General features: G+C 43.7%; 1 protein-coding gene across 1 annotated transcript; it reads left to right on the top strand.

Moving 5' to 3' along the window:
- Window positions 1–18,959: 18,959 nt before the first annotated feature.
- Window positions 18,960–21,788, top strand: LOC136488199 (uncharacterized). Its single transcript, XM_066485208.1, has 5 exons — window positions 18,960–19,324; window positions 19,463–19,546; window positions 19,649–20,299; window positions 20,387–20,525; window positions 21,006–21,788. The coding sequence occupies exons 1-5, from the start codon at window positions 18,960–18,962 to the stop codon at window positions 21,786–21,788; spliced, it is 2,022 nt and encodes a 673-aa protein (XP_066341305.1).
- The last annotated feature ends 574 nt before the right edge of the window (window positions 21,789–22,362 follow it).

The raw sequence follows: 22,362 nt of genomic DNA, 5'->3' as shown, positions 1-22,362 counted from the left end.
CCGCGTCCACGTCCACCGCACATCGCCATTGCTGCAAATGTCCTTTCCAGCGTCTCAGTCGTCACAGAAAAACAGTGGAGTGGTTGAATGATTGCTACTGCCAACCAATAACGGGCCCACTCGGTTTCAATCTGGTTGAGGAAAACTTTGGCCATGTTTAGATTGTAAAAAAATTTCAAACCGATGAATAGTAGCACTTTCGAACTAAACTGTGCAATTAGTTATTTTTTTTACCTACATTTAATGCTCCATGTAAGCGGCTAAAAATTGATGTGATGGAGAGAGAGTGAAAAAACTTGAATTTGGAGGTGATCTAAACAAACCCTTTGGCGTCCGACGAGGCGACGACTCCGAAGATGACCCCGAAACCGAAGCCGAAGCCGAAGCCGGATTCTGGTCGAGCCTGGGCCCCCGGTAGGGACACCGAGGACAAGGAGGCGAGGCTTGACATGCACACCGTCAAGCAGTACTCCGATCCATAGCAGCCTGGGCCATGCGATGTTCACGTCAGCTTATCACTTTCATCTCGACTCAGAGTTGGTCGAGAGACTCCAATGCCCGTATGCCGACAGCAACTTGCGTCACACCAATCTTGATGGTTACTGTACGTATGCCTCCGTGTCCACTCCACCCGCGTGGCTGACTGCGGCAAGGCCACGGAAAACGTTCCTTCAGTAGTAGTGCGAAACGCGTCGTATTCGCCGGCGTCAGAGCAGATTATTATTCTGAGATGGATTGATCCACCGATTCCTCCGTCCAGAACATTATTACATCCTCCTTTTCCAGGTGCAAGTCTGGATGGAGCGCACGACGAGGAACAAGAACAACGCACGCAGGTCCTCCGGCCAGCAAAGGGTGATACGGCGATTTTTTTTAATTTAAACACTTTTTGTAAACTAATTTTAAATCTAACATCGTTTTTTTTAAACTAACACTTTTGGCCGCGCCTATTGTTATGGCGCGACGAAATGCCTGTGCCGCGCCATGCACGGTGGCGCGGCAGGAGGGTGACGTGGCGAAGACCGGGGCTGCTGACCGGTGACGTGGCAGCGTCTGCCGCGCCACCGATCTTGGCGCGGCACTGACGCGCCACAGAGCATGGCGCGGCAGGGTCAGATAAATATTGCCTGCGAGCCGCCCCTGCCCGCGAGCCGCCCACCCTGCCTCTGGCAGCCGCCCCTACCCGAAGCGCCGCCGCCGCCGCGCCTGCCGCCGCCGTGCCCGCACGCCGACCACAGCGGCTGTCTGCCGGCCGCCCGCCCGCGCCGCACGCGACCGTCGCGCCCGCCCACTCCGGGCGCGTCACGGCCGCCAGCCGCCCACCCGCTCATATCAAGGTAGGCTCTCTCGATTTCATGTTATTATGATTGTTATTTTAGTTAGGTTAGTGAATTTGTTAGGATTTATTAGTGATTTAGGATAGTTAGGTTAGTGAATTTGTTAGGATTTGTTAGTGATTTAGGATAGTGATTTAGAATTTGTTAGGATAGTGATTTAGAATTTGTTAATGATTTAGGATAGTTAAGGTTTGGTTAGGTAGTTAGGGTTTAGGGATTGATTTTGGGATTTAGAAACAGTAGCAACAACATATTAAAATATATATTTTCCATACAGTAATTTCTGTGCATGACCAACAAGGTTTCATTCAAATAATACACAAATCAGTAGTTCATCATGAATGGAGTCAATACTTATGTCAAAAATAGAATCAATCTGATCTATCAGCACATATATCATATATACAAATATGATATCTGGTCATCTACATGTTCAACATGAATACTCTAGAACCCTGTATCATAGCAGCTGTTTGTTCTGTTGGGGTAATCATTAGCAGACTAGAACTAGATCATGTGCCATTTGCGACAACGGCACCATCAAATCGTTGCCTAAGTTGAATGGCATGTTCAGCCTCTGCTCGAGCAACCTGTTATGGCAATCAGATAAGGGATTACCAATAATGTCATAAGACAACTGAAAGATTATTACACCATAAATAAATTTCAGAAAAAAAAGAAAGGAGCTATGCATGTCGGCATCACCCAAGGCACAAAACAGAGAAATGCAAAGGCCAGACTAGAAGGATGTGAAGACCACTCTGAAAGGTGATCAAACATCTCAAGTTGCTATGGAAGCAGTCTAGGTGGGCTTTTTCAATATAACAGGCTTAATCTCAAGGTGCTAAGAAAGAACTCTAGGTGGGTTTTCTCAACATAACAGACTTAAGTTGTAATCAATAAATAAATAGTTCAAGTGAGCAGTGGAATTAATAATTAGTTTTAAGTGAACATGGGTTTGGCCAGGTAGGAATCAGAACTGGCAAGAGGCATACTTGTGCCATAAACGTGCTAGATGGCTCAGACAACACACATGCTCATGGCTTACTAGTGCAGGTGCCATTTATGAAAACAAGAATTCAGTTGGGAATGAACGGATTAGGTCTCTCTACTTGAAGTTCTACACATATCCTCTAACAGTACCCACTTTCATAACTGTGGACATACATGATTGCAAGGAACAATAACAGATGAAATGCCATCATGCAATAGGGCATAAAGAATAGTTCTTACTTGCAACTGGCTGCGAAGAATTTGTGACTTTGACTCCTGTTATAGAAATAGGAAAGACAATTTCGAAAAGCATGAGTCATATGTAACTGAGATGGAACATTTGGAAGATAATGAAAGTGTGCATAAGACCTGTTCAATGAGAGCTTATTTTAATTGATTTATCAGCGATATTTAGGGGATTTCATGCTAGCTGTTTTATCTCAAAAGTTATCAACATGTTGCTAAAAAACATTTAAGCTCTTGTTCTGATTCGAGACACATGTTTTGTTCTGTAAACACAAGCAACCTTAATACACTTTGAGAAAGCATAGAACACAGATTAGAACTTAGGGCAAAACCAAAATGTCACTGCGATACAGGAGGTAGTATTTGCTAAGTTCCTCCAGACTTCATAGAAAAAAAGCCATCCTACATATCCCACAGTTGTAACTTGTCATTGGAAAGTATAAAATTTGTTTAGCCAAAGCCCCTGCAGACAACTAAGCGTTCAGATAACATTTTGTTAATACTCAACTGGTTAAATACGCAACAGGTAAGAAACAAACATTAACTTTACTTTTTCGTACCACACATTGCAAGTGGATGGGCATGTAAATGGATAACACATAAATTCAGTACAAAATGCAGATACAAAGAACTAAATGACTGAGAGGATACATATGTTGGCTTTAATTGTGCGTTTAGAATACGTCGGCATAATGTTTCAAGCCATCGATAAGGTTTACCTGATGCACATACAAGGTTACAAGATGTCCTTCCTGTCAAAATGCTTTACACTACTAGCCTACTAGTAAGAAAAGATCAAGGAAAAAAGAAAGAAAAATATTGCTAACATAACATACATTCAAATTAAATCAATAGGAGGCTGCTGATGTGATTTCCCTAGATTCTTAGAACGGCTGCTGATGTGATTTCCCCAGATTCAAATCAAGGAAAAAAAAAAGAAAAATAGGAAAAGTAGTATAATAGAAAAATCAACTGGCATGGTTCCTGTAGGCTGGCTGAAATAAACATGCTTTGCTCCTGTTATCACGCTGAGTTGACATGGATCTATTTGCCAAATCAGAGTAAAGAACTAAAGAAACTAGAAAGGTGTTGTATAATACTTAAGTTGGAGAGCAAAATATTCAGAAAGGCAACTCATGGAAAAATGGCACAACAATGAACTCAAGTTGGGAACAAAATGCTAGTGCTGTGAATGATTCTGGAACTTAATTTAATTCTCTCTCTCTAATGGGAATTGAACTGGCCACAGAACTGGTTGCTTGTACTGGTACAAGCCATCCTAGTTAAGCAGCAAACAGAATAAAATATCCCAAGTACCAGCTCATAAGGTGCTAAAGTGCAGAAGTTCTCTAATGGAAACTTGATTCATCACAGCCACTCAAGAGTAGTACAAAACAAAAAAAGTCACAAGGCATAGTTAGGGAAGGGGAGAGCAGCGCGGCACGAAACTGCAACTTAGAAGGTGGTAATTAGATTACTATAAGTATGATGGTTGCAGTCACTAATATGTATATCACAGAAAAAAGAGCAAACCTGTTCAACGTTAGTAAAAGTTGCCTCCTCTGGAATCTCAGAAATTCCAGATGACAATAGGTGACGAGAACGTTCACGTGTGTTGTACAATTTATCCCTGACATCACCAAGTACACTGTTGTGTTAATTTATACTTGACCTCATTGACACACGGAGGTCTATTCCATATGGCATTCAGCAAGTGAGGGAACTTATTGGCATCTCATGTGCCTTCAAGCAAGTGTTGTATAATACTTAAGTTGGAAGCAAAATATTCAGAAAGGCAGCTCATGGGAAAATGGCACAACAATGAACTCAAGTTGGGAACAAAATGCTAGTGCTGCGAATGATTCTGGTGACTGGGGAGGCTGGGGTAGTGGAGTTGGAGCTGCTGCAAAGCCAGCAGATCAAGATAATTCATGGGAAGTGCATGCTAAGGTGCTGGACAATTCCACTGATTGGGAGGCTGGAGTAGTGGAGGTGGAGCGGCTGCAAAGCCAGCAGATCAAGATAATTCATGGGAAGTGCATGCTAAGGTGCAGGACAATAATTCATCAGAATATATTAAACTACACATATAAAAATAATTGACATGGTGTAGAGCAAATAACAAGCTTACTAACCTACACAAGTTTGTTGATTGCAAAGAGTCAAGCATTGTGTACAGACTAATATTAACATCAACCTAGAGGCATGTAAGGTTACCTTGTCTCAGGTGCATGTATGTCAGAAACAGCAGCAACAATCATCCAGCATGCAGCAACAGCAAAGAGCAGCAAGCCTGCAAAAGGGCTTATTAAAATAGAAACACTACAATGTTTGAACTGTCAAAAAATCAATGAGCCAACAAGGTACTGTACCAATAGAAGATCTTCCGTAGTCTTGTTCATACGGTTGCAAATCTTCAAATTCCTTTTCAGCAGCAGCAAGATCTTCCGTAGTCTTGTGTTGCCATGTGTTTCTTGAGTTTGCTACAAAATGCAAAAAAAAAATTCTCAAGCAAACATAAACATAAATCATAGGAGCAAGATTCGACTTTATCACTTCTAGCGTTTTCAGTTCCTTCTCCCTACAGAGCACACAAAATTATGCATATGCCGAAGGAAGAAAAATAACTTTGGTGGCCTCACGTAGTATTGTATTGCTCATGCCTCCGTACATGTTCTCGGCCTATGTGACACTTAAATCTTTCTGCTCTCTAACCAAATCAAATTTACTAGTTATTTGGTTTGTGTGAGAAGTAATGCATAGCTCTTTCCAAAGTCTTTCTACAAGGACTTACACTAACAATGCTATCATTATTTCCTTGCAAAATTTTGGGATGTAACTTGCACAAGGAACAGTACCACAATAATTTCCAGTATTCCTATTTGAATGCCACCTAACAGAAGGATATGATTTTGCAGCAAATCTGTGCAGCTCCACATCCTAGAATGGAACTTTTGTACTCTTTCTTAACTCTGGCATCCTTGCTAACATATTTTAACTCACACCTACAATACCACAGGCTGCAGATTTCTTTTTTTTATCTATATAATGGTCACTGAACTTAGTATCATTAAGAATCAATGTATTTGGTTAAAGATTCAACCATATCTCCAACGACAGGCTATTCCCAGATCTATTAAAGGCAATTAAAAGGACAGAGAGAGCTGATAGGGTTACACAGCACACACCTTGATGCTGATCTAAAAAGCTTGATGATGCCATGAGCAAGGTGGAGGCGAGAGTAGCCGGATCTGCCGTTGCCTTGGGGATCGCCGCCGCCTTGGGGCCGCCGTCACTTGGGGTGCGCACCGCCGACTTGGAGCCGCACCGAGGAGAGCAGCTGGGGGGCGCACCGTTGCCTTGGGGGCCGCCGGGCGAGCAAGCGAGGGCCCCAGACGCGGGAACTGGCAGGCCGCCACGACTGCCCACCTGGGCGCCGCCGCTCCTGCTGGCCACGTGCCACCCGGCGAGCGTGGGGCGAGCCAGCCGCCGCCGCTTAGATCCGCCCGACCCACCGCGATGAGAGGCAGAAGCAGCGCCGCGATGACGACAGGCACGAGCGGCGGCTGCATCTGGCGAGCGCTAGGGTTGGTACACCATTTATATATGTGTTCAGGCTAAGCACGGCCGGATCTCAGGAAGAAGGTAGGGGAGGGGGGAGAGGGAGGAGGTGGCACCGGCCGCGCCGAGGAAGAAGGGGAGGGAGGGGAGGGGCGGGATCCGGCGGAGGATGGGCAGGTGCGGGTGCGGGAGGAGGGGAGGGGAGGGTGTGGCGGGGAAGAAGAAGGGGAGGGAGGGGAATGTGCGTGCATGAGGAGCCGAGCGGGCGAGTCCGCGCCGGGTTAGGGTTAGGACTTCTGGGTTTTTTTTCGTGCGTGTGTACATTTTTCTGTGCGTTTTAAAATAACCGACAGAATAATGATATTTTTTCTGTGCGTGTATATATTTTTTCTGTGCGTTTTTAAAGAACCGACAGAATAAGTTTCATTTTTCTGTGGGTGCTGATTTTTTTCCGTGTGTGTATTGTCACGCACAGAAAAATCATACAATTATTCTGTGGGTTTTCGTATTTTTCTGTCGGGATATTTTGAAACCCACAGAAAAATCGTACCAAAAAAAAAAACACACAGAAAAATTCGTCACCCACAGAACAATTCAAGTTTCCAGTAGTGTTAAGCCGGTTAATTGAATGGAATATGTAGATATATATAAATACACTAATTTGGGCATAATCGGAAGCAAAATCAAGTGCTAGTAAATGGTACCGTGTGTAGAGGCAAAAATCACATGCGACGTTCTAAGCGTATGACCGATGTACCAGTCTACTAGAATAGATGGATAATTCATCGTATATGTATATCAGTACGGTGCAATTTGGTGACGTCTGTGTACAAGAATAGATGGAAAATTCATCGTATATGTATATCACTATGGTGCAATTAATTGACGTCTGTGTACAAGAATAGATGGAAAATTCATCGTATATGATGTATATCACTACGGCTCAATATGTTGAATTTATTATAACACAGGATTATATGTGTAGTAGTGTTGTTTATATAACGTAGAATGCTCAAAAATAAGTTACTAATATTGATATGACATAATGTTTTATTCAAAATGTATAAACTTATTCGAAATACCAAATTATGAAATCTATTATCATGGAGTATTAATATAAAATTAAAATTAATAATTGGTGATATTGCTATTGGTAGAGAGTTTTTTTAATTATCTTCATAAGGTGGGTAATTTAGATGTAATGTTAGGGGGGTCATTTTGAATTATCTTTAATAATTACAAATGTGATTTATTTAAATGCAAATTTAGGGGTTAGCTTGAATTATTTTTCTAACTAGCAGAGGTGGGTAATTCATATACAAATTTACGGGGTTATTTTGAATTATATTTCATAGTAGTACGTGGATAATTTGGAGGCAAGATTGAAAGGTTAGTTTATGTATTCTCATAATAGTAAAGGTTTTTTTTTATAAATTATAACAGATCCAATGCCCATTATCAACGATGACGACAAAAGTCTATCAAATTAAAGGTTAGATGTTTCTTATTGTTTTGAGAGTTTCTAGGATTTTTTTTTTGACTAGCGCGCCAGGTGAGAATCAACATAGTGCCTTTAATTAGTAATAGTAAGATTAGGTCTTGAGTCGGTTTTTATAAAAAAAAATGTTTACGAAGAGACGTTTGATTCATAATTTGGTCGTTAGTCCTCAAAGGGATAAAGCCGGACTCTTCTTTCCATTGTCTGAAAAAACACAGAAGAGAGACCCACACACAAACACACAGGAGACTCGCTCTGGTCATGCCCCTGTCGCGCGCCATGCGCTGAGAAATGCAATGCCGATGGGGTTGTTGGTGGGAGGAAGAAGGAGCGCAACTTCTACTTTTGGAGAGAATGCGCCACACATGCAGATCGGATTACTCAATTACCCTTCTCCGTCATCACTCTGGTAGTTTAATCATGCGCATCCATGGGTAGGTGTGAAAGAGAATGATGCCGCCCATGCTGGCTTTAACTTTTCAGTACGTTCACTTCCTTATATAACCAAAAGTATGGTCGGAGATTAGCTTTTAGATAATTTTTTTTGGTTAGCGGAGTAGAAAAAGTGAAGTCGATCTACAACGAATCAACGACTGGCAAACTTTAAGTAAGCGCGTGAAGCATGGCTGTTTGATTAGCATCAGCATGTTTACTACTAGTTCGTTGGGTCGTTGCTGGTAGGCGGTCGTTTGGAACAAATATATAGATCGGCTTATTGAGTTATACTATATCATGTCTTTCCACCCATTTATGATCCCTCTATTACTTCTAGACTTAACAAACTAGGTGCATCTATTAGTACAAATAATGGTTCTCCTCCCTCTTATCTAAATTATAAATTATTTGGACTTTTTTTGATGGTACCTAGTAGACATAGCATATATCTAGGTGTACAACAAAAGCTATATATACATACAAAAGCCGAAATCACATGTGGAGATGTCCGTCTTTTAGGCATCCGACGTCACAACTTGCTCCAAACTTTCTCAATTTTTTACCATGGCCTCCACATGCAATAACAAGACACCTCAACAAGTTTCGTGATTTTCGGACTTCGTTTGGATTTTATATAATTTAAATACACTTTTCCCGCAAGTACATCGTCATGTTACGACAACAAGATGCTCGTATTTTCATGCGAGTTCCTGGATACGGCCTCAACATACGCCAAACATCATGAATACCATTTTTTGAATGACCAACTTCCATTATTTCATGTACATGCAGTTCAAATTTGAAATAGTCAGAAAAATTCAACGGAACAAAAATAATTAAGGAAATATAGTAAAAAAAATCAAAATTGTCCCAAATTTTGAAATGGAGTTTTAATTAATGTAGCAAGGCCCCATAAAAAAATGGGGCAAAAAAAACAAAAAAAAATTAATTTGCCGAGTGCCAACCTTGGCGCTCGGCAAAGAAGCCTTTGCCGAGCGCCAGGTCACAGGGCGCTCCGCAAAGAATTTTTTAAAAAAAAAATAAAAAACCCTTTGCCAAGTGCCACTGGGCCCGGCACTCGGCAAATCTTTTAACCTAAAGGCCCAGAACGGGCCGGCCCAACCCCACCCCCTCCTCACTCCTCTCCCACCCCCGTGTTTCCCTGTCGCGCTGCCACCGCCGTCGTCCCCCTCCGGTGAGGTCCTGCCGGGCCCGCCCCGGCGCCCCCGTCCTGGCGGCGCTCGCCCCGGCTCCCGGCCGGCGCTCCCGCCCGGCCCCGGCGGCCCCGGGTCCTCGGCCGCCGCACCGAGCTCGCCGGCGCCCCGGGCTCCGAGCTCCCCGGGGACAGTGACCCGGTAGACCCCGAGCCGCCCAGAGCTCCCCCGCCGGCCCTGAGCTTCACCGGCCCTGCCGTGCCCTACGGCCGGCCAGCAGAGGGAGAAGGAGAGGAGGAAGAGGAAGAAAGAGAAGGGGGAGGAGGAAGAAGAGGAACAAAGAGAAGGGGGAGGAGGAAGGTGCCGACCCGACCGCCCATCGATCCTCATGCCGTTCCAACCGCCCGTTGATCCTCACACTGCTGCGGTCATCCCCGCCGTCGTCGCCGGCCCTCGCTCTTGCCGTTCTTGCCGCCAAGGTAAGCCCTACCCTTGTAGTGTTAGTAGTAGTAGTAGTTAGTAGTGTTAGTAGTACTTAGTTGTAGTGTTAGTAGTAGTAGTTAGTAGTGTTAGTTGTAGTAGTTAGTAGTGTTAGTTGTAGGGTTAGTAGTAGTAGTAGTAGTAAGTAAATAGTAGTAGTTAGTAAGTAGTAGTGGTTGGTAGTAGTAGTTAGTAGTGTTAGTTGTAGGCTTAGTAGTAGTAGTAGTTAGTAAATAGTAGTAGTTAGTAAGTAGTAGTGGTTAGTAGTAGTAGTTGTTAATAGTTAAGTAGTTCTTAGTATTAGTATTGTTATTAGTTAAGTAGTTGTTAGTAGTAGTGTTAGTAGTAGTTGTAGGGATAGTAGTAATTGTTGTTGTACTACTTCAATACTTTCATCTGCATGGAAAGAGAACTAAAGTACTACGCCACGCACCTTGGTGAGAAGATCACCAAGACACAGGCAAGATAGAGGACGCTGACCCGAAAACAGTACCTTGAGGTAAATGAAGAAGAATAATACTTATTCGTTTTGAGATTAAGTAGCTTTAATTTGGTCTTCTTACATCTCAAATTCTTTATGACATGTAGATAATTCCATGGTGGTGCGAGTCGTATCGGGACTGCTGGGAGATGATCGTGGACAGGTGGTTCACGGAGGGTTATATCCAGGACCACGAGGCGGGGCGGGAGCGGCGTATGGCAGCGACAGGCCCCACACACCATCAAGGCAGCCGTAGCCTCGGCGCGTACAAGCAAGCATGGGTACGTGAATTTTTAGTATTCTAACGCTCCATTCTGCATGTTTCTTCTAATCATCTTGTTGTCTTTCTCGCAGTCGGCGTCACATGGTGGGTAGTCCATCTCCAATTTCATGGCATATGGTCTGGCCCGTAAGGGTAAGGCAACGTCCGCTGTCACCTTCACCCCGGATGACCCGCCCGAGTCCTAGAGTCCACACCCGCATCAGTTCGTACACGTCGGAGGCAAGGTCGGTCCATGGGCCAGACTGGGATCCGAGCACCGACGACATCGATGGGACGATGGTCTTGAGGCTCGAACAAGGCAAGAAGCATGGGCGGTACTGGATTGGCGATGGCACCCTCGAGCCCAGCGAGATTCCCTCCCTCTCCCAGATCCGAGCACAGACCCCGAGCGGAGGCCCGGCCATACGCCAACGGCCATCCCCTTCACAGCAGCGGGTCGACGCACTCCAGGTTAGTCCCGTTTAACTCTTCGTACATTGATCTTTAAATAACTTAGTTACCTTTGCATTACTGAAATATTCGATTGAAATGTTGCAGGCCAAGAATGAGTGGATGGCTCAGGAGCTGCGGGACCTGGCGGCGAGGACCGAGCAGGCCGAGCTGGAAAGACAGGACGAGCGGGCCGAGCGGGAAAGGCAGGCCAAGCAGCTGGCGGAGATTACGACGTTCCTACAGAACTTTGGGCAAATGCACGGTGTAGCTGTGCCGCAGTTCACTCCACCGTCGCCGTCAGTTATAGCTAGTCCTGTGAGTATGAAACCAAATTGCTTCGACTAGTGCTTTCATTAGATGACCACTCTAACAGATGCAATCTCTTGTCCTTTATGCAGCCTCCGTCGGTGGCTTCGAATAACCCATCTCAGGCGCAAGCAGGCGACGGCACTTTTCCTTCACCAAGCACTCAGTTTCCTCCCCACCGGTAGTTTGTATCTCTTTTTCACCGCTTGATGGACATGTGATGCACTGTGATCAACTATCGACTTGTTTCGATGGATATTGGACCTATTATGCTTGTGATGTCGTGTATGTGAGATATTGTGTGATCGACATGTGATATATATGTGGTATTGCCTTTGTGATGAGATGGATGTGATATATATGTGCTATATTGTGTTTGTGATGTCACAGATGTTATATACATCTCTTATATGCTGTGTTTGTGAATATAGAATCAAAAACAATTAGCCACTTTGCCGAGTGCCCTGACCCTGGCACTCGGAAAAGATTTTTTTTTTTAAATATTTGCCGAGTGCCGCCCTGACAGGGCACTCGGCAAAGAAATTACGAAAAAAAAATTAAAAACTATTTGCCGAGCGCCGGCCTGACAGGGCACTCGGCAAAGAAATTATTAAAAAAAATTAAAAAATCTTTGCCGAGTGCGTCCGCGGTAGGACACTCGGCAAAGAAATTTTGAAAAAAAAATTAAAAAAATCTTTGCCGAGCGCCTCTGACATGGCACTCGGCAAAGCATGTGCTAACGCAACCGGCGCCGTGACGGTCACTTTTCTTTACCGAGTGCCAAGATTGCACTCGGCAAAGACTTTGCCGAGTGCCCGATAAAAGGCGCTCGGCAAAGAATTCTTTGCCGACGGATTTTTTACCGGAGGCTCTTTGCCGAGTGCTGCCCTCGGCAAAGGCTTTGCCGAGGGCAAAGTAGCCTTTGCCGAGTGCATTAGGCACTCGGCAAAGCGCCTGAATCCAGTAGTGGAAGCGGGGTTGCGACCATCGCTCACCACTACTATAGAAAGGATTTTTTAGGGTCTCAAATGGCTTTTAGAAAACCAAAAAATTGGTGTCTTTCTCAAGATTGAAACTCAAGACCTCTCTACCAGAGTACTACACACTAGTTGCGAGTATATATAGGATGCTATTTTTTTTTTGTGCATCAACATTTCGTAATCTTGCATTTAATATTTTAGCCCCTAAATGACTTCAAATGAAAATGTTTCAACTTTATTATGAAATATTAAAGATGGGAAAATCACGATTAAGAGAAAAGAAGGTGCGCATGAGCGCGTGAAGCAAGCATGGCTGTTTGATTGGCATCAGCATGCATGTTTGCTAGTTCGTTGGGTCGTGGCTGGTTGGCGGATCGTTTGGAACAAATATATAGATCGGGTTATTGAGCCATCCTATATCATGTCTTTCCATCCATTTATGATCCCTGTGTTATATATACGTTGAGGAGTTGTTGCCGCCTCACCAACTAGCTCGCTTTTTTAATACAGCATTGACCGCTGTGTGCAAGCAGAGCCCTTGGTCATTTGCTGGATTGTCTTGGAAACCCACGCTTGTACAGTCTTAACATTGCTGGTTTGGGTTGCCTCTCAGTTTAATGTCCTGCTTTCTACACGACCAGGAGCTGTTACATCGCTGAGCTGGGCCTTGTTGCGCAGGCTCCGCTCTCGGCCTGTACCTTGACTGTTTGGTTGCATTCGTCGACAGCTGCATGCTACAAGAACGAGATACGCGCTTGCTCACCCTGACCCAGGCCGACGATTATCGAGCGTCTAGCTCGGGCGAGAGTGTTGCCTGGACTATGTGCCGTGATTAATTGATTCACTAGTTCCTATTCTCTCTCTCTCTCTCTCTCTCTCTCTCTCTCTCTCTCTCGTATAAGCATTCTAAATACAGGCTTCCAACTAAATATAGACTTCTTTTGATCTTACCTAGGCCACACTCACTTTCTAGGCAAAAACTCTTAACTAGGCAAGTCATCGAGACCTACCAAACATAAACCCATAAATGGGCATTATTCCTACTTATCCGAGAGGCTGCATTTTCATGCTCACAATAATGAATCCGCAAGCCAGAATAAGCTTTATCATAACATTTGTTTTGTAACCACTCACAGCTTTATTATATATGTACATGGCTCTCAATTCTCAGGTGGTATAAACTGTATCCACAGTAAATCAGATTCAAATAAAAGAAACTAATTCACATCACATCGCATATTCTAGTCTCGTTGTATTTATTTGCAGTGTCCAACATCTGACTGCCTCAAGACGACCCGCAGCTCAGTAATCAGCAATGGAGCCGATGGGGCAGCCTCTAAGATTCTTTTTAGTCCATGCGGCAGGTCACAGATGGGCACTCCACCTGCAGGCAAAGTCTTTTATGCATTTTTATAATCGACAGTGCTAGACGTATGTAGTAATAATAGTAGTCTTGGAGTAGCATGCATACTTGATTGTTACTCCCTCTGTTGTTCCCTGACTTCCCTTGAAACTTCGTCCACTTTGTCCAATATAACACCTCCAGCTGCAGATGCAGTAGCGCAGTGTGGGGTAGACTGTAGTGCTACCTCTGCATGTGGCTCCACAGTTATCACTGGAATAAAAGCCCATTCATGGCTCCCTGAACCCACCCACAGTGTGTCTTTATTGCTTGCTGTTGCTCGTCACTTCTCCATCCCGATTTATTCCTCGACGTTTGGGGCCGTACATCAGGGCGCCAAGCTCGGCGCCAGGATCTACGACGTCGAGCTCGGCGCCAGGATCTATGGTGCCGAGCTACCTGCCAAGTCACCGCCACGTCTGCGTCGAGCTTAAGAGCTCGGCGCCAACAACGATGGCGTCGAGCAGTATAAGCTCGGCGCCAGCGACGATGGCACCGAGCTAAGGGTCCAGATTTTGAAATCTTATCTCCAGGAGTATATTTGTGAAAAAATTTCAAAAAAAAAGGCTAAAAAATAAAAAATTCGGGCAATGGTCCCCCTTGCATGCATCAAGTTCCAAGGATTGTATGTGCAAGTGCATGTATATTTCCACACAGTCTGCTCGCATGGCTGCAGGATCGTCATGTGCAAGTGGATGCATGTTTCTACACACTCTACTCAGCATGGCTGCACGCATAGCTATTCTATTATCTATTATTCCCATTCACATATTAGAGGCGTATTGGTTCCAAAAAGGTTTTTGGATATCGCGGCGTCTAAGGACAGCTCCAACAATCGACTTTTAAACTAGCTCTAAGTATTTTTATATTTTAAAGAGGAGAGAGACAAGCTAGCTCTTGATCATGACAGGTAGGGATCTTTTTTATTTCTTTCCGGGAAATATTTCCCACAAACTCCCCGCCACATGTCCTTTTTAAACCCTACTCTTTCCCGTGCTACTACCTACCTTGGGCGAAGCCAGCGAGGTCCATTCAGTGTGCCTCCTTTACTCCTGGTGAGTCACTCAACCCGTCGTTTAGTCTCCGGTGGTCCTCGCCCTCTACATAGTTCGGACGATCAAACCCGACTAATTCTAATACATAATGAGATTTTCTACTAGAAATAAACAACAAAACGAGTTCATCAGGACTCAAATAGTTTCAAGGTAGAAACCATAAAATAGAGAATGATTTTAGAACAAAAATTTAAAACTAGTTTCATAATTTTCTGAGCTAAAATTAAATTTCTATGATTTTTCTAAGATTAAACCAGATTTTTGAATTTCTAATTCAATTATTTCTTCATGTAAAAAGTATTTGGATAATTTCTAAAAAACTATTTTTGGATATATATGTTAAATATTCTTAATCTGATTTACCTTCAGAACTTTAAACTTAGTCTGATCTACCACCTCTTAGCTGATATGGTGCCATACAGGACGGCTAAGGTGGCACCATGATAGCAAAAACCGCTATCAAAACAGTCCAGGATGAAAAAACAAACAGTTATAAAAGTTGAGCAGATCAGAAAACCGGTTTTGTATTTAAGAGTGGAAATCGGACGACCATCAAAGTTGAGAGGGGTGAAAAGAACATTTTTTTTCCTCTTGTCAAGGGTAGGCACAATCTAAGGAAGCAGCAAGGCAGCGTAGTTTTCATGTTTGGGCCCTGAAGATTTTGAGAATCGTGGAGGACTCAAAAAAAAATTCTAGATTTAGGACAAGTCAAACTTAAGTTTATGAAAAATTAGTATACATGTTTAATATAAAAATATACTTCAGAATTAATCTAACAGTATTTAAATAATATCAAAATTGTTGTACTTTTCTATAAATTTGATCAAACTTAGATTAATGTTTTGACTCCTCGAGAATTGCAATTTTATATCTACCCGATTTGGAGCTGCACCTTCAGTCGTGGCTTCGGGAAAATTGATGCTGCAAGTGCTTTTTCTCTCAGTATCGACGATGGAGGGAGATCGGGATTCTAGGAGTGTGGAGTCCGTATTCCTTTACAACAAAGCTAATAGTTACAACCGACTGCTGCTGCAAGTCTCTTTGTAGCTTTTTTTTTAGTCCACTCATATAATAATTAGCTTTTCATTATTAATACATGGTTCACTTGTCTCTCTTACAAAGCTTCTAGCTTCTCGTGCCTAAGCCGGCTGTAAGCTTACAGCTCGCTTCTCCACTCTCTCCTCTACCTCAGCATTACAGCCCGCTTCTCCTCTCTCTCCTCTCATCTCTCCTCCACCTCAGCATTTAGCCAGTTTACAACATGTTATTATACTTGCTCCTAAAGGTAATCTTTTTTATTTTTTGTCTCGACGAAAGTGAGCGGAGGAGCGCCCCGGCCTTGATCCGGCCAAGGGCGGCCGGGAGGAGAGTGGTCCGACCTGGATCCTGTGAGGTGTGGTTGGGCGGTGACCTTGCCAAGTTCGGTACTGGCGTGCGAATCTGCTGCCTCTGAGAAGTGACTTCTATCGATAACCATCTCTTTTTTTTTGTTTCTGTCGATCTATCTTTTGTGGTTTGATCACGCTGTTGCTTCCTGTTTGTTGAAGTATGGAGGTTATTCGATTGATTTCACTACTGGAAACTCGAATACTTCTGTGCGTGTTGATTTTTTCTGTGCGTGTTTCTCAAAACACACAGAAAAATTATAATTTTTCCATCGGTTTCAAAAAATCCCCACAGAAATATAGAAAAACCGACAGAATAATTGAGTTATTTTTCTGTGCGTGACAATACACACAGAAAAACAGTGAACACCCACAGAGAAATAGAAATTATTCTGTGGGTTTTTAACTCACAGAAAAAAGACACAGGCACAGTGGCGCGGTATAATAGAAAAGAGAGTGAAAAAAAAAACGAAAACAAAAACACCCTAAAGCTAAATCCTCCCGCGGCCGCCACCGACGCTATCCCAAACGCGCCGCGCCGCCGAGGCCGAACTCCGAAGAGCCTCCAAGTCCGCCGCTCCCGGCTCCAAGTCCCCCGCTCGCCGCACAAGACCACCCCCATCTGCACATTCGCCGCTCGCCGCCCGCCGCTAGGCACCACAGCTCCATGGCCGCCGCTCGCTGCCCTAGGTCCGCTGTCGCCTAGATCTGCCTCCAGCCCACCGACCGTAGCCACCAGCCCGCCGGCGGCCGTAGCCCCTGGTCTCCCTCCCGTCCAGCGCACGTCCCGGCGCGACGCACCTCGTCTCTCCGGCGCGCCGCCCTAGATCTGCCTCTTCACGGCCGGCCCTCTCGGCGCGGCCCCTCCCGTGGCGCCGCCCCAGGCTCACCTCTCCGCGGCTGGCGCTCTCGGCACGGCCCCTCCTGTGCGCTGCCGGCCGCCACCCCAGCCCGCCGACAGACATCGCCCCTTCCAACACGACCCCTCCCGTGCGCTTCCCCAGGCCCGCTGCCGGGCGAGGCTTGTGCCAGATTTGCCGGCGACGCACCTGCACGCGACCTCCCTGCGACAGATCCGCCGGTAAATTGTTGCGCATCATCTGATCTTATTATTTGGTAGTGTTCATATGTGTTCGACAAATGGTTGCCAAATGGTTGCCTATACCATTCAATACTTTGCGTCTTGTGGATTCTGATGTATTGTACTGTGCCAAATATGTTTCATGGCTGAAGATATTATGGGTTCGTGTTCCTATAATGTTTGTGCAGTCAAATGCTTCTCTGATAATAGCTTACCAAATTGTTGCCCCGTAGCTTTTTGTGGCCCATCAATGATGTTGTTATCCCAGGAATAGGATGCAGGGGGGGGGGGGGAATTCAACTAACCCCTAGATCATTTTCTCTAGAGATTACAGAAAAGGTCTCCCTTTGTTGCATGTGTGGCATTTGAGATTAACCTATGTCCCTCACATGATGAGGATGCTCTGCTCTAAAATTTTGTAAATGCTTGTTACTTTGGTTCCTTTGCAATGGATCTGGACCAGGGTTTGGCCCTGGAACTATAAAATAAAAACAGAAAACATGTACCTTGGTTATCACGTAGACATCCACGTTGCTTCCACTACCCAAGTCATTGAAGATACCTGCGCATATTGCTTCCGACACCAGTTGTATTCCCTCTTCCCTCTAGAATATATAATATTGATATTTTCATGACATGTACCTATTCAGTACCTATAGGCAGCATATCAGCCATAGTGGCCTCACTAATAGCATGAATTTTTTTTTACTGGAAATTCTAATCTCATGTCCCTGATGTACTGCAGTAAAGATTTTGGGCTAAACAAGGACTGAAGGTTCCTGTTGGAGGTAGACAGTGAAGAGTTGTTGAGTACCTGTGAGACTCAAGGTACACTTCTTTCTTCACTAGTTTTATTTGTTGTATGATGATGTTGTTATTCTACATTTTATTTGTGTGCCCACTTGTCTGAGTTTGGAATGTCTGTCCTTGCACCAAAAATAATTGAGCTTCCTTTGTTGTGATATCTAATATATTAATATTTGAAACAGAACTAGTTAATATGTCAAGCCGAACATGGATGTATAATGGTTGGCAACGTGGCAAAGCTCCCTCAAATGAATGGATTGATGGAACCAATGAATTCTTGAATAGTGCATTTTCAATTCCTGGTGTAGCTGAAAATGATACTATTAAGTGTCCTTGTGCACAATGTCGGAACTACTTTAGGCATATAAGATACACTATAGAGATGCATTTGTGTAGGCATGGTTTTAAGGAAGACTATGAAACTTGGACTGAGCATGGTGAGGGGCTGATTTCACATGATGGATATGATGGTGTGGGAAATAGAGAGGGCACTGATGAAGTTGATCAGATGGATCAAATGTTGGTTGAGCTTGCTGGGCACCATCCACCTATACTGGATGCTGAACCATCAGCATATGCCAAAGCTTTCTATAGGATGGTTGCTAGTGCAGATGATCGAGTTGGTGCATGATAGAACCACACACTCACGCTTGTCTGCTGTAGCTCGCTTGTTTGCTGTGAAGTCACGGTACAACATGTCCGTCGCAGAATATGATGATATACTAGGCATAGTACATGAACTCCTTCCGCCTGACTCCAAGTTACCTAATGACTTCTACCAATCTAGGAAATTATTAGAGGGTCTTGGTATGCAATATATCAAAATTGATGTTTGCTATAACAATTGCATGCTATTCTACAAAGATAACAAGGACAAAGATAAATGTGATTTTTGTGGTGCTAATCGGTATGTGGAAGGGCGAACAAAGGTTGCACGTAAAGTTTTGCGATATCTTCCAATCACAGATAGGCTGCAAAGGCTATATCTCCATGGGGAGACAGCCAAGTTAATGAGATCATATAGTCCCACAACATGTGGTAAGATGGTGCACCCTTGTGACGGAGAGGCTTGGCAACAATTTAATGTGGACTATCCAGAATTTGCACAGGAAAAAAGAAATGTGCGCCTTGCAGTAGCAACAGATGGTTTCCAACCATTTGATGTGAATGCTGCACCTTACTCATGTTGGCCAGTCTTTGTGACCCCACTGAACCTACCTCCTGGCACACTCTTAAGGTCTGAGTATATTTTCCTCGCACTTGTTGTTCCTGGTCCGGAGCATCCTGGTAGAAAATTGAACGTTTTAATGCAGCCCTTAGTTGACGAATTTCAAGAACTATGGAAGGGGGTCACAACATGGGATGCTTCGTTGAAGGAGGAGTTTACAATGAGAGGAATCTACCTTTGGTCAGTACATTACTTTATGGCTTATGGGGACTTTTCGGGTTGGAGCACCCATGGTAGGTTGTCATGCCCATATGGATGTGGTTGTCGAGGATTCCTACTCCCTAATGGGCGTAAGGCTTGCTGGTTTGATACCCATAGGCGTTTCTTGCCTGAAGATCATCCATTTAGAAATGAAGCTAATGCTTTTCGCAAGAACACCAAGGTGTTTGATGAGGCACCTAGGTACTTAACAGGGGAGGAAATGCAAGCCCATGTGAACCAGTTTGCTGGTGATACACAAACCTACGGTAGATTGCACAATTGGACACATGTACTTTGTTTTAGGCAGCTTCCATATTTCCATAAGTTGCTACTTCCACACAATATTGATGTGATGCATAATGAAAAGAATATGGGTGAAGCCATATGGAACACATGTTTTGACATAGCTGAAAAGAGCAAAGATAATGTGAAAGCTAGGCTAGATTTGGCTATTATATGTAATCGTCCTTCCATGCATTTGATGCAAAAGAGCAATGGTCAGTGGGATAGGCCTAGAGGTCCATTCAGCGTTCACAAAGATGTTAAGCCAACCATCCTACAATGGTTCAAAGAATTGCAGTTCCCTGACTCATATGCATCCAATCTGAAGCGTGGTGTGAATCTACTGCAAAAGAAAATTTTTGGACTAAAAAGTCATGATTATCACATCTTTATGGAAAGGTTGCTCCCTGTAGTGTTTCGTGGGTTTTTGCCAGATAATGTGTGGCGTTGTTTGGCTGAGCTTAGTTTCTTTTATCGGCAATTGTGTGCCAAAGAGCTTAGAAAAGATGTTATCCACTCTCTGGAGGAGAATGTTGCAGTGCTTCTTTGCAAAATGGAGAAGATATTTCCTCCTGGTTTCCTCAATGTTATGCAACATCTCATCATACATCTGCCTTATGAAGCACGATTAGGTGGTCCTGTCCTAGCACGTTGGTGCTATCCATATGAGAGGTAAATCTAGAAATATTGAAATAACTAGTTTATTTATGCCACTGACCGTAAGTTAGCTATCTGTAATATGTTGCTCTCACTTCGTAGGTGTATCCAAAAACATAGGAAAAAAGTAAGAAATAAGGCTCGTGTTGAGGCTGGCATTGTTGAGGCATTTCTTGTTGAAGAGGCTGCAAATACACTAAGCCTATATTTTAGACCCCATGCTCCATCTGTTAGAAATAAGGTGCCTCGCTATGATGATTGTGCATCTTCATTTCAAGGTACATGTGACCTTGACATTTTTAAATGCCCGGGTCGTTGCATGAGCCCTAGAGGTGTTCGTGAACTCTCAAACAAGGAGTACAAGGTTGCTTTTCTATACATATTGACAAACATGCCGGAGATGGATGATTTCTTCACGTATGTTGTGCCAAAAACGTCATTACTGTTCTCTTTTAGATTTTTTATTATCTAGGCATAACAAGAATTGTGTTCATGTAGACACTTCGATAATGAATAGTGGAAGAGCCGTATAGCTCCCACAGACCAGCAACGTCGTGATTTAAGGTTAAATGGTTGGAAAAATAGCCGTGGTATACAATCTAGTCCAAATTTTTTTGATTGGTTCAAAGAGCAAGTAATTTTCTCATACACTTCAGCCTTTGTTCTGTTCCGACATTGTGAATTATGATAAAAAACTTATCACATAATTTGTGTTTTTCAGTGCTTGAGAACAGCTAGCATTCACAATGCTCTGTTCCAAATGTCCTATGGTTACTGCCCTCGAGTTAGGTCCTATGGGTGTTATGATGTCAATGGCTATAGATTCCGTTCAAAGAAATATGAGAGTGGAAGAGTAGGGCTAACAACTATCAATAGTGGTGTTTGTGTAACTTCTTTTGATGAATCAGACAATGCTCTAGAGTATTATGGAATCATAGAAGATATAATTAAAATTGAGTGGGAAGGCAGCATGAAACTAGAGTTGGTGCTGTTTTATTGCTCCTGGTTTGATCCAACACCCAATGGATTGAGGCGTATTGAAGATCTAGGCTTGGTAGAGATCAATCATACATTAAGATTATCAAATTTCGACCCATTTGTGATGGCTAGTCAGGTTACTCAAGTGTACTATCTGTCATACCCGTGTAAGAACAGAGAGTTGTCTTCGTGGTGGGTTGTCTACCATGTTGCTCCACATGGATGTGTGCCTATGAATGAAAGCAGTAGTGAAGCTATGAATATGGAAGGGGTAGTGCAGGATGTCTACCAAGCGGATGGTTTGGATGGCGCCTTTGTCATTGATTTGAGTGATGCCTTGGACTCCTTAATTGCAACGGGATCAGATGAGGTTACTGACCCAAAAGACTTGGAAGCAATACAGAAACAAGTTGTTCTAGATGAGGAATATGATGAAGAAGCTATTGAAGAAGAGAAAGAGACGGAAGAGGATGATGAAGCAATGGATGAAGAAGATGAAGAAACTTATGATCCAAATGATTTTTGAATATGCAGTCCAAAATATATGTTTTAGTTATGCATAAGATCCTATGTAACTGTTTTTGAATATGCAGCCAACAGTCCAGTATTATTAATATATCAGTTTGCATGTGTGCTTCAGTATTACTAAATCTGAATTCATGTTGTTTTCTCTCCAATCCTTTATTAATATAGCAGTTTCCATGTTTGCTGCCCCTCCAATAATTTGTTGTCTGATGCACTATTTGTTTTAAGATGGATCTAACATATTGTATCTACTGCAGATGGTTAGTACACGCAACAAACGTGTGCCCAGTTTTCGTGCAGCCGAAAGGAATGATGGTTCTGAAAGTGCAGGCGGTACCATGGTCCATTCCATTCGACACACACGCCATGTAGCCAACAGCAGTGCAGCCCAAACAAATGAAGGTTCTGGAACTGCAGACGATGACTCACAAAGGACAATAGTTGTTGAAGCTCCCCCAATAGAGCCACCCAAGAAAAGAGGAAGGAAGGCAGGGTCCCGAACAAAATTTAAACAACCTCCACGTGGTGTTAAAGTGGCTCTTAAACCAAGTGGTGACGAGTGAGTGCATTTCTTG

The sequence above is a fragment of the Miscanthus floridulus genome, chromosome 10 (assembly GCF_019320115.1).
Source record: "Miscanthus floridulus cultivar M001 chromosome 10, ASM1932011v1, whole genome shotgun sequence".
In the NCBI taxonomy this organism is placed as follows: domain Eukaryota; kingdom Viridiplantae; phylum Streptophyta; class Magnoliopsida; order Poales; family Poaceae; genus Miscanthus; species Miscanthus floridulus.
Note: the sequence above shows the minus strand (reverse complement) of the source record. Positions and strands in the feature narration are given on the sequence as shown.